The sequence below is a fragment of the Brachionichthys hirsutus genome, unplaced genomic scaffold (assembly GCF_040956055.1).
Source record: "Brachionichthys hirsutus isolate HB-005 unplaced genomic scaffold, CSIRO-AGI_Bhir_v1 contig_867, whole genome shotgun sequence".
Taxonomy (NCBI): domain Eukaryota; kingdom Metazoa; phylum Chordata; class Actinopteri; order Lophiiformes; family Brachionichthyidae; genus Brachionichthys; species Brachionichthys hirsutus.
In genome coordinates this window covers 81,808-93,540 of record NW_027180463.1, presented here as the reverse complement: position 1 = coordinate 93,540, position 11,733 = coordinate 81,808, and the positions used below count along the sequence as shown (strand labels likewise).

The window sequence follows — 11,733 nt, the reverse complement described above, 5'->3', positions numbered from 1 at the left end:
AATATTCTGCATCAGTCTTCAGATCATGTGACAATTCTTTTTTTAATGCAATTTTAAGTGAACGTTGCAAATTTAGGTTGGACTGAATTTGTATTTTTTAGTGGAAGAAATGACTCAAAGGGTAAATCAAAAGGAATACCCATCAGCATAGACCTTTTAGGAAAAATAAAATGTATAAATTCTTTCAAACACGTCACGGCATTAAAGTGTGTGGATTTTATTCCTGTTTTATTCTGACTTCGTAAACTCCATGCCAGACTTGCTATCCTTTTAAATGTGTGTGAAATAGAGAACAGCAAATGTATTCCTGACCTCGGCAAGAAAAGAAAACATTTGTTAATGGGCAGACGAGGAGTACCGTGAATCATGAATGGCTAAAGCCCAGCTGAGGTTTCCTCGAGTAGAAGTTAAAGGCCTGCAGAGTCCCTCCGCTGCTGATTTACACACTTGGAAGACAGAATGCAAAATGCACCCGAACTGGGCTACAAATATTCTCTGCAATAACGTATCCGTGTCATGAATGTCTGAGAGTGAACTGAAAATATACAGTACTAGTAACAAACCCTTGTAGTAACAAGCTTCGGTTAGGAAACTCAACAGCGTAATAAAAGAATGCCTTGTAGTCTAGAGACGCCGGCCGCTCTCGTACATCTGGGTCTACGATAGTAAAGTGCAGTTTGGACTGTTCTTTCTTCTCGGCACAGTGCCCTGAAGCAGAAGCCGTTCAGAAGGCCGGATGAGTGGAGCAGCTTCCAGGTCGAGCATGTGAAGCTCAGCACCAGTTCAAAACAACACGAAACAGGATGCATTGATGGAAGTATTTCACTGTACAATGTCGCTTACCAGTCAGACTTCACTGGACAATTTGAATGTCTTTTCGAGATGTGTTGCTCGAACAGAGCCATTTCTCATATAAATTAATTCAATATTATCTACAGCCCATCAAAAATATGTTTTAGGGATCAAGTAAAAACAACAGGAGCAGACAATTGATCCTGCACAGCCTTCAGGATAGTACTGAGGGGTGTAAAAACTGTAAAAAAAAAAGCAGCGTGAATTCACAAAAATAATCTGCTTATATTACAAATTCAACAATGGTTTAAATTCTAAATTGAAAAAAATTAAGCCGCATGATTGTGTTAGCTCTCGACTGGCTGTCCGTGAGACGTCACATAAAGCCTCCAGGCCCACGTGTCTCACAGGACACTAGCTGAAAGGACGGGGGGGGGGGTCCCCCGATGAGCTTAGGTGTACTCACACAGGTGACCGCAGCCGGCCGGACAGTGAGCACTGCTCTTGAGCCAGTTCATGATGTGCTCCAGGTGGCCGCCGTGGCTGCAGCCCTGACACCACACAAACAGTCCCTTCACCACGTGGTGACACACGGCACAGGCGCTGGCACACTGGTGGCACCTGGGGGGGGGGGGGGACGACGACACACACACAGGGGTCAGAGCTCGGTCCAAGTCAGAATGAAGTAATCAACGGTGGTGCAAGCGGTCGCACCTGTCACAAATCCAGCCCTTGTTGCTCATCGGCCGCTTGCAGTTGCTGCAGTTGATGTGCAGCGTTGTGGACGTCTGGTTCAGGCCGGTGATGGCGCCGCATGTACTTAACTTTATGACTTCATTGGACACGTTCCACAACTCGAATCGTTGCAGCAGGTCGATGTAGGACATGTACCAGTGCTCCTGAAACGGAAACGGCTGTTTCAACGTTTGCCGTTTGGTTGCAGGTCTTCCAAACGGCAAATACAGTACCATGAATCAAAACTGTTTCATGTACAGCAAATATCTTCCCGTGTATATCAGAGCATTTAAAAAAAAAAAGCAAACCCCTAAGAGTCTTTGTCATTGCATCAGTTCTTTTCCAAGCGCCCCCCCCCTCCCTCCCATCTGACCTGGGTGAGATCGTCGATCTCTTTACGGATCCTGTCGCCCAGGACGATGAGCACCGACACGGCCATCTGCACGTCGCCCTGCTCTGCGTAGTAGCTCAGCATCTCCCGCACGATGGGGCAGAAGAAGCTGGCGGGCAGATGTGGGCTGAACAGCGGCTGGGAGATGGAGATGAGCGAGAAGGACTCGATCGGCGTCAGGCACGTGACCTCCGCCTCGTTGCCGCTGACGTGCGGAGAGTCCGCCTTGTCCTGCTGAAGGTGCTCCGGAGCCGACAGGTCATCGATGATCTCGTGGCGGTGCGGGAAGGCCTCTTGGGGCAGCGTGTACTCCTGCTCTTCTGTGATGGAAAAAAGGAGCAAAGATGCGCTTGAGCATGCAGTCGGGGTAGGAATAGCCTCTCCCGATGCTATGCGACTCTTATTTTCCCACGCAGACACAGAACGTGACCGACCCGTTTGGTTGTCATGCTCCACAGAATAGAGGTCGTCGTCGTCCAGCTCGGCATCACCGAACATGTACTCGGCCTGGCCCTCGCTGCCCTCCGTCTCCTCGTTTTCTGAAGAGAATTGAATGAGTCTGATGCATACAAATGTTAAATATGATACAGAGAACATGCCACCCCCCCCCCCCCCCTAACCTTCATTATTATTGCTGATGTATGAGTTCCCCGGCTCCAGGTGAATGTTATCCTGCCTGCTGTCACCTTTACTGCATTCCAGTCTGCTCTCTGTGCCCATTTCCTTCATGCTGAAACTAAAAGGAGTTTTAAAACGTTTGTTTTTAAATACTCAGACTTGCTGTTGAGTGAAAGCATGATAAAATTCTACTTTACCTGTTCATCAAAGGCAAGGTGCCCAGTTTACTGAGGTTTTGATTTGCTGGGTCAGAGAACATGATTCTCAGCATGGCCCATGTGGTGGAAACCTTTGAATCAAGAACACGTTACTATGGGAACCACATTACCTTTTCCTGAGTGAAAACAGTTACAGATCTAACTGGATGTTAAATTTTAATTATAATTTTTTTTTTTTTTAAATAAAGTGTCAATCCTTACACTCACTCTAGTGATAAAGAATTAAGTCTCAAAGTTTAATAACTTAATTAAAGCAAATAATCCAAGTCTAATGAAAATGTACCAAGAATGTTAAAGGTGATGTTGATATATTGATTAGCCAATAAAAAATAATTTATGAATTTAAAATTACAGAAAGCCTAATGGCTTAAATGTGAAGGTCCTCTGCTTTATATTCTATGACAACATTTAATATCTATTGGTTTAATTTTTCCCCATCACAACCCCCCCCCCCCCCCCCCAAGATAGTTTCAAACATTTAATGAGAAACGAGAACAAAACTAATCAGGGCGTGGAGAGCTGGTCCCGCTCTGATCTATCTGACCTGAGGTCTATTTAACTCCCGCGCCACCTCCGCGTTGTGATCGCACAGCTCAGCGAAGGGCTTCCCACTGAGGAGGTAGAGTTGCGCCGTCTTGACAAACCAGTCCATCCGGTTACTGTCCAACTTTGTTTCAAAGACGCTAAGAGCGCTGGACACGTTCGCAAACTGTTCCGTCAAGTCGGGCTTTTTGAAGAAAAAAATGGGGTTGCGGCGATCGCCGCCTCCTGGGTAAGGCTTTCTGTTGGCGTCGCTGCTGATCAGACTCTCCTTGGCTGCGAAGGCCAAGTCGCCAAGGAGTCCGAAGCACAGCCCCTCCGGGTTGGCCTTGTCTACGGGACGCGTGGCGTCCTTGAACATGTGTTGGTAGAGCGTGCTGTCCTTAGAGCCGGAGAGAAGGAAATGCGGGTCGTGTTGGTGGCGCCACACGATACCGGTGGTCACATCCTTGTGTTCCTCAAAGGTAGCAAATGGAATGAAGGGTCTGCGGACATCCCACACGTAGATGTTGTGATCCACCATCATGGAACAGGTGGCTAAATGATACTTCCTCTCAGGCCTCCACTTGACCCGTGCCACGGAGGCGATTGTCTGGACGCAGTAGACCTCTTTGGCTCGGTTGGTGGTCATGTCCCACACCTTCACCATCTTATCCCTGCCTCCAGTGGCCAGCCATCCCCTGGCATTGAAATAAAGGGAACAAGCTATTAAGAAAATGAAAAATAAAGAAATCAACCTATAACTCTGGCATTGCAAACGCGCAACTGCGTCGAATGAATGCATCTGTCGAAAAAGAAAACCTCAGTTACTCAACATCATCGGATCATTTTTTTTAGTTTTTACCTGTCATCAGGATGCCAGTCGCAGCAGAACACGGGGCCGGTGTGTGCGGTGAACATTCGCTCGTAGCGATCCGGACGCCTGATGTCCCAAAGCTGGACGTTTCCATTCTCAAAGGATGCAGCAAATGTGAAATAATCCTTCATGCTAAACTGAACATCCCTCACACTCTCTGACTGCCCTGGAATGAAAGGAGTCGGTAAAAAAAAAAAAACGGGGTTCCCACATACATACATTTGTGTCATGCAAAATACTCAGAAATGTTATAGCACTTATGGAAAATGTATACTTTAAGCTTTTGCTTGGAACTCGTACCTGAGAAAGTGCTGACGGACTCTTTCTTGCGCAGATCAAAGCACTTCATGAACCCGTCCTGTGAGCCACTTAGCAGCATGTAAACCTCCGTGGGATGGAAGCACACCTTGTTGACGGTACGTTTGTGCTCAGTGAACAGCTGGTCCTGCTTGTTGCGAGAGGGTTTTCCCAGGTTCCAGGTGACGACTGCTCCATTGGTGGCAGCCGTAGCCAGCAGGTTCTCCTCCATCTGGTGCCACATAACGTCGGCGCAGCTGAAGTTGAGAGAGGGTTTGCGGCCAACACGAAGATTCAGCTTCTCCGCAAACTGCTCCTCCTCCAGCGTGTAGATCTTAAAGATGTTACGGCCGGCCACCACCACCTGCGCGGCGTCCCGGCACACGCTGATGGCGTTGGCGGGAGCGTCCAAGTGGCAGAACATAGTTCGGCCACTGACGGAGCTGCTGCTGAGGGCTGTGGTAACCCGTGACATCCTCTCCATGTTTCTGGAATAGAAAACATTTTTTTTTTTTTTTACAAGAGCTCAGGAACAAAGTTAGAGCGACATACAGTAAAAGACATCTCTGCAAAATGTAAAATAGTCTTAAAGCGGTTAAAAGATTTGCCAGATGGTGGCGCCAAAGGAAAATAGGACGTACAGATTTATGTTGTGCTTAGTGTGGAGAGGCAAGTCTAGAACATGCATAGCCACTCATATTACCACTACTTACTTGCTGAGGTGCCACACGCCTTATCACCAACGCCCATGTGAGTCAACGTCTGAGTGACAGACTGGGACGCGACCAACACATCTGTGTTCATAGTCAGGACAAGTGTGTATTAGAAAATGGAGCCGATATGACAGATTGATTTGCTACATTGTGTAGGCTTTTGTTGCACATTGTATACTTGCATTGTTTGTAGATCTGAATCTGAAAACACAATGCTAACAATTGATGGTCGCAATGTTAAAGGGGAATTATTATTATTTTAAATACGGTTGATTTAGAGTCTATGTTTCGTCAATCTGTCGCGCCCCCCCCCCGATTGCTGTTTTGTGCTCACGTCAATATACAATTCGGTGAAATACTACAGGTGCATTTGAAATGTTTGGCAGAATCTACAGCTCCAAGTAGCAATTTTGATTTGTCTTCCAATATTTCATGTTTTCGTGGTGGTTTTTTATTTTCATCACTGAGTTCACTTGTCTGCTGCCGTGCCGGCTGCAATAAGCCGAACCCTTAGCACAGTGTTGGTGCCGTGACTGTACTCGATGCTAATGCTAGCTTGCTAAACCAAACCAGCAAATATGCACGACAGTAACTTTACAAACATGTTAAATAATTACACGGATGTGTAAATAGCTACCCCCCGGCTATCTGTTCCAAAGCAAAGCCAACAACAGACGAGCTGAAGGGACAAAACTCACTGAAAGCGTTGCTCAGTTGTTGTTGTTGTTGTTACTGTCCCGGAAGTAGTATGCTGACGTCGCAATCTCGCGAGACTTCTGGAGGCTCTGGCGGAAATGTCGTCACGCGACTATATTCAAGTGTTTATGTTATTCTATTGAGGGTTTGGTGTCATTTTAAACAAGGCGAGCGGGGGATACGTATTCTCCTCCTGTAGGGCTCGAAAACTTGTGTTTGTCGGTGATGCTGTCGGTTTCCTGCTGCCATGAGTGATCTGTTTGTCTGCGAGGACCCAACAACATGGAGGAGCGTGTATGAGAAATACTGGGATGTTGTCGAGGCCAAGGCAAAAGGGAAGAAACCTGCAAAGCTGCTGAGCCTTGACAAGTGGTAAATCCGTTATCCTCATGGCAACACGTGATCCTGTGTTCTAATGATTCAACCACTTATAATGAGCACATCTGGTACTTTGCAGAGACCATTGAGCTGCTATGACCTGCTGTAAACTTGATACATATCCAGACACCAACTTCTGGAGGTGTTACGGAGAAGTCTAGCCCGTTACTCATGGACAAAAGCATCAATTTCTGGAATGTCTGTGGGTTCATATCCTGCCAACTTTACAGGACTTCTTCCAAAGCCAAGTCTCGCTGGACTTTGAGGATCGGTGTCCTTTTGGAAGTTACATTTTCCTCACACATGGCAAAATGTTTTCTTCTAGGATTTTCCGATACTTCTCTCACGATAGTTCGGAGTAATGCGAGTCAAAGTCTCTGTGCTTTCAGGTCAGCTTTGGTGAAAAGCTTGGGGTTCAGTCATGGAACCCTGAACTATTCATCCAGTTACCTGAGTTTACAATGAGGGCTGAATAATCTTTCTTCCTGTTATGTATGATTATACTCTTCATATGAAGTGTGTTGTGTGAATTGTGATAAGTCGACATTACTTTGAGTGTAATATTAAAAATATTTGTGTAACCAAGGTACCAAGAGGACCTGCCTGGACTCATCTCAAGTCGATCCGATAAACACCTCTCCCTGTCAGAGCTCGCAAAACTGATGGAGTGGAAGCTCGCTGTAAGTAGCGGCTGAACACACCCACGCAAAAGATGTCGTCACGCTGCTCCAGTAAATAGTCGATCTAGCATTCTCGCAGACGCACTGACAGCAGTCAGTCTGCCACCTGCGTCCTTAAGTGGACCCGTGTGCTTTTCTGCAGAGAGGGAAGTTCAGGCCAAGGCTGCAGCAGCTGGTAGCTTCCAACAGCGAGGACACTGTGAAGAAATGTTCCAGACAGGCCTTCAGCCTCCTGCCTGACGTGCAGGCGGCAATAGCAGCGCTCAGCTCCCTGAAAGGAGTCGGTCCAGCCACTGCTTCAGGTTAGTACAGCATGCAGTCAAGAATACCGTATCATAAAAGGATCCTCTGCTCTCTGGCTTCGTCCAACCTCGCTTCAGGCTGACTGCTCTTTTTTTTGCTCCAGCTGTGTTGGCAGCAGGAGCGCCAGAACACGCTGCATTCATGTCGGATGAAGCAATGGAGAGTGTACCGGGACTGAAGCCCATCCAGTACACGGACAAGCATTACAAACTCTACCTGGACAAAATTGTTGAGAGGACCAAACGACTTAACAAAGGTGAGGTAATGACGGAGAGGGTGATTATGAGGACGTCTGCTCCGGGACGCTGTGGTGTTACGATGTCGTAGATGCAAGAGTGTGTAATTTATTTATTTTATTTATTACCCTCGACAGGAAAAGATCCATTTATTTCTAACCAATATAGATCACTTAGTAGAAGCAACTTCAAAGGTCTTATGTCAGTCAGTGACAAATAAATAAATAAAGCCTCCCCTCTCCTCCTCAGTGGATCCAAAGCAGGGCTGGACGCCCCACCGGGTGGAGTTGTGTCTGTGGGCGATGAGAGTCGCCGAACAGCAGCAGCTTTTCCTGCTGAAAGATTTTGCTGTGACAGAGAACTGCTGTGAAACTGACCAGAGACCAGCAAAGAAGCTTAAAACCAAATAGAAATCATTGTACATTGTGATTTTTTGACATTAAACTTGCTTTAATATGAATGATTAATAATATTTTTTCCCCCAAAAAAATATTAAAGCTTTACATCAAATTGAATACGGTGATATTTTGTGTGAGTTGAGGTTTGCAAATATTGGGTAAATACTTTCAGCCACATAATCAGGATTATTTGATTAGTCCATACTATAGATTACATGCTAATCGTTAGACTGATACAGCATCAACCAGTCTGCAAATTATTTTGTGTGTTAATTGTTTCTTAGGTTCTCCAAAAATAGTTTGAGTATCTAAAATGACTGAAAGTAACATTCACATATGAGTGGCTGACAATTGATAAAAAAAAAAAGACCTTAGCATTAATAAATCAATTATTTGTTGCATCACAAACAAACAAAACTAGCAGGATGTTGCCACAGTATTGTTCTTTATTTATATTGTTTCTAAATTAAAGCAAAATACAATGAACAGTACAAAATAAAACAATATATTCATATATATACATTATAAAATGGTTCCGTTCAGAACATTTCAAAAGTACAATAGATTGTGAAATAATTAATGAGGACTTTGATATAAATAATTTTTTTGTAAATTTAGATTTCCTTTACTTTTTATCGTGACAGAGAAAAAATAGCCTCCTCTGCTTTATCTTTTTGTAAACGCTTCCGGCCCAACCTCTTGTCTGGTGTGAGAGATTGAACCTTGTAAGCTTGGCACCATTTTATTGATACAAGTAAGCAGCCCAGGAAAAACTACAGCAGCGCAGATATGAGTTTTCTTTTCATTCTAAACATTCGGAGGGAATCAACTGTGAAATGAAGAAACCACCTGGAACATGATCTCGAGTGGCTCAGGCAGGATCTGAGAAGATGAAAATAATCTGAACCAAAGCGAAAAGCTGGGAAACAACTATTTAAGCAATGTTCTGTTGCAAAACAATAAAAATAAATACACCCTCATATTCAGAGCGGAACCCTGAATGTTGTTAAACGCTTGCTTCAATGTTCACTGGTACACCTGAAAACCATTATGCACCTTCGAAGCAGCTTGGAAGCAGAATCAATGATGCATTTTAAAAAAAAAAAACTTTTTTTTTTAAGTTCAGACAATTTTACCAGCTAATTAATCAAGTAATGTAAAATTAAACCATTTTATCTGGACAATTTGAAAACCAAAGTCACATATTGGTACGTGTGGAGCTCTAGATGTCTAGAACTTGCAATCCAGCATGGCTGGTTTAATTATATTTATAGTAAAACACTACAAATGTAAAATATTTGCACTGGCCAACATCCAGCGGTGGTTTCGTACGTAAAGGTTCATCTCATCTGCTTTACTTGCACATGCCTGTCGTGAGATCATATGCTGAATCTAAGTAGCAACAAATACTGATAAAAGGCAACCTGGCTGCCTTATTGGCAAGCAGCAGTCCAGAGCAGCTACTGGATAATGTCTCCATGACTTTTTTTCTCTTATGGATCCTGTGCACGATCATGTAGAATACACCATACAGCTATAAGAGCCAAGCAGCCTCTCTGCCCAGTGCTCAGTCTTATGCACTATAACAAGGCATTGGGCATAACAGTACAATGGATTGGCATAGGGAGGTAAGAAAGCATCAATGAATGGTTATGGCAGTAGGTAATATGGCACACCGACACGTCAATTAATCACACAAGTGCAAAAGAAAATCCCACTTATGGCGAAATACAAGAAATATGAACAAGCAGTCAGAGAAATATTATACTGCACTTTAAAATCAGGTATTTTGAATGACACTGAATATGTTCGAGAGTCATGCCATACTTCATCTGCCTTCCATGTAATGTTGAAAAGAAATATTTCACTCCAAAACGGCAATTAAATCAACACCACGCAGCTCGTCAGATCCTGTTATTCAAAGACGCTATCCCATTTACAACCCAGCTTCAGGGCTCTGGTGTATCCCCACAGCCCCCCCGTGCATCATCCTGACGCCGAGTGTGTTGTGACACGAGCGCAACGGTGACAGGATGACGGGAAGCACGGACGCCGTGCTTTGCAGCCCTGCTGAGTTCTTGTGAGGCGCGTCAGCTCTGTCTGTCGTTACCAACAGGAGGATGTGAGTCAGGCCTCCATCACCATGCTGTCTGAGGAGAGGCTTCATCAGACAGGGAGATTACCTTTTCTTTTTTCTTTAGGTGTGTTGGCGCTGCGGTCGGCTCAGGCTCAGAAGATATGGCTGGCAGAAAAGTAATAAATTACTCCTACCCCCCCCCCACCCCCACCTGTTTATTAGATGTAGCTCTCTCTCTCTCTGTATGGTTTTAAGAGGCCGATATAAATACCAAATAAAATGCTGGATTTCACTTTGAATAAGAGGAATTTGTTTTTTATAGCTCTAGTGGCATCAACAATTCACAAGCCTTAATATTTAGTCCTGCATGTCGAGCCAAGACGGTTAGTATTCACAGTTAATATGTTCCACAGAAACGTTTGCCATTTACTAGCCCTTTATTTTACAACCCTTCTGGGTTCCTGTGTATCGTCAGTTAAAGAGGCACGTTAACCTCCTCTTTATCTTCATTATAGGCTAACAGGGTATATGTATGCATTATTCATCAATGCATCTTTGCAATCCGAAGCATTAATATTTACTAGTATCCAAATGTATTTCCATCAAGTTGAATTATTATAAAGTATTGTCTGACAGTCTTTATATGCATCTAAAAATGGCTTCTTTTGTTTTCTGGCTATTTCAGCAGGTTCCCTCATTTCACGCAGAATCTTCTGTTGGCACTAGTTTCGCGTGGAAGACAATGCTCTTTATGATCAGCTCTAACAAAATTGGCAAATGCCTAATTTTTATTCCCCCCCCCCCGCCCCAGGCGGCTAGTGGACATTCGACTGAATTATTGATTTAAAGATGGAAAAAAATAGAAAGCAGCACAAGTAAATGTAACAGCGATTCTCGCCCTCGCTTTCCAAGCCACCAGTCCGTTCAGGATTTGCTCTTCGCTAAAGCACAACTGCAGCGAGGCGTCTGCGCACGGCAGGGGAGAGTTTGGAGATGTGAGCACTTGGATGAAGCTGCCAAAAACAGGCTGGGGAACGTCGCTGCAAAAAGAGGCCAGCTACATGACAATATTTCAAACAGTCTTGTACTTGCACAGTTTGTCCTCTTTCACTTCAAACGCTGAATATTCACAAAGCAGAAAGGATGTTTGATTATACACACACACACACACACACACACACACACACAGAAAAAAAAGGTTGAAGCTACAAATCGGCACGCTTCTAAGTTCTAACCAACATACATTTTCTTCTTCTTTTGCCCCCAGAAATTAATTCTTCGTATGGCTTATTTTGTAAAGCACTAAAGATTTATAAAATCAAGTGAGCTTGATGGTTGTAAAACAAACCCGGGGGTCTCGGCCTTATTAACTATTTTTCCGAGGGTCAAAGGGTCACAACCAGGAGTTGTCAGAAGAGGAACAATCATCGCATTAATTTAGCTCTTTACCCCATTCAAAGAGGGAAGAATACAAATAAATATACTCTTGGGTAGGAACATACAGAGTACACATCCACTATCAAATGAAAAACGGGGACAACTTGGTAGCATTTCTTTTCTTCGTAGGTACATTCCTTTACAAAAGTATACAGTCCCTAAGAATGAGAAACTGAGGTATCGACTGGGCCTGACAGAGATTACCCCCCAATGCCTCGTGGGACACAAAGGTCAGAGGTCAGGTGATGACACATCCACGCCCTCCCCAGTTCAGTCTGTCAGAGTGAGAACAGGCAAAGTCCAGTGTGTGTGCGTGCATATATGTGTGTGTTTCTCCTCTTCTTTTTGTCCAAGTCGACCTCCAGACT

The 11,733-nt window shown here is 44.4% G+C and overlaps 2 protein-coding genes across 2 annotated transcripts; one reads left to right on the top strand and one right to left on the bottom strand.

The window, feature by feature from the left end:
- Positions 1–1,244: 1,244 nt before the first annotated feature.
- On the bottom strand, positions 1,245–4,931 carry LOC137915086 (GATOR2 complex protein WDR24-like). The gene is made up of 9 exons (XM_068758572.1): positions 4,451–4,931; positions 4,139–4,316; positions 3,299–3,974; positions 2,734–2,825; positions 2,539–2,654; positions 2,353–2,457; positions 1,901–2,238; positions 1,507–1,691; positions 1,245–1,413 (listed from the first exon to the last, which is right to left on the bottom strand). Exons 1-9 carry the CDS (start codon positions 4,929–4,931, stop codon positions 1,245–1,247), a joined length of 2,340 nt encoding a protein of 779 aa, XP_068614673.1.
- A 1,151-nt stretch (positions 4,932–6,082) lies between these two features.
- On the top strand, positions 6,083–7,968 carry LOC137915088 (uncharacterized). Its single transcript, XM_068758574.1, has 5 exons — positions 6,083–6,228; positions 6,821–6,914; positions 7,057–7,216; positions 7,321–7,473; positions 7,703–7,968. The coding sequence occupies exons 1-5, from the start codon at positions 6,104–6,106 to the stop codon at positions 7,861–7,863; spliced, it is 693 nt and encodes a 230-aa protein (XP_068614675.1). The 5' UTR covers positions 6,083–6,103; the 3' UTR covers positions 7,864–7,968.
- The last annotated feature ends 3,765 nt before the right edge of the window (positions 7,969–11,733 follow it).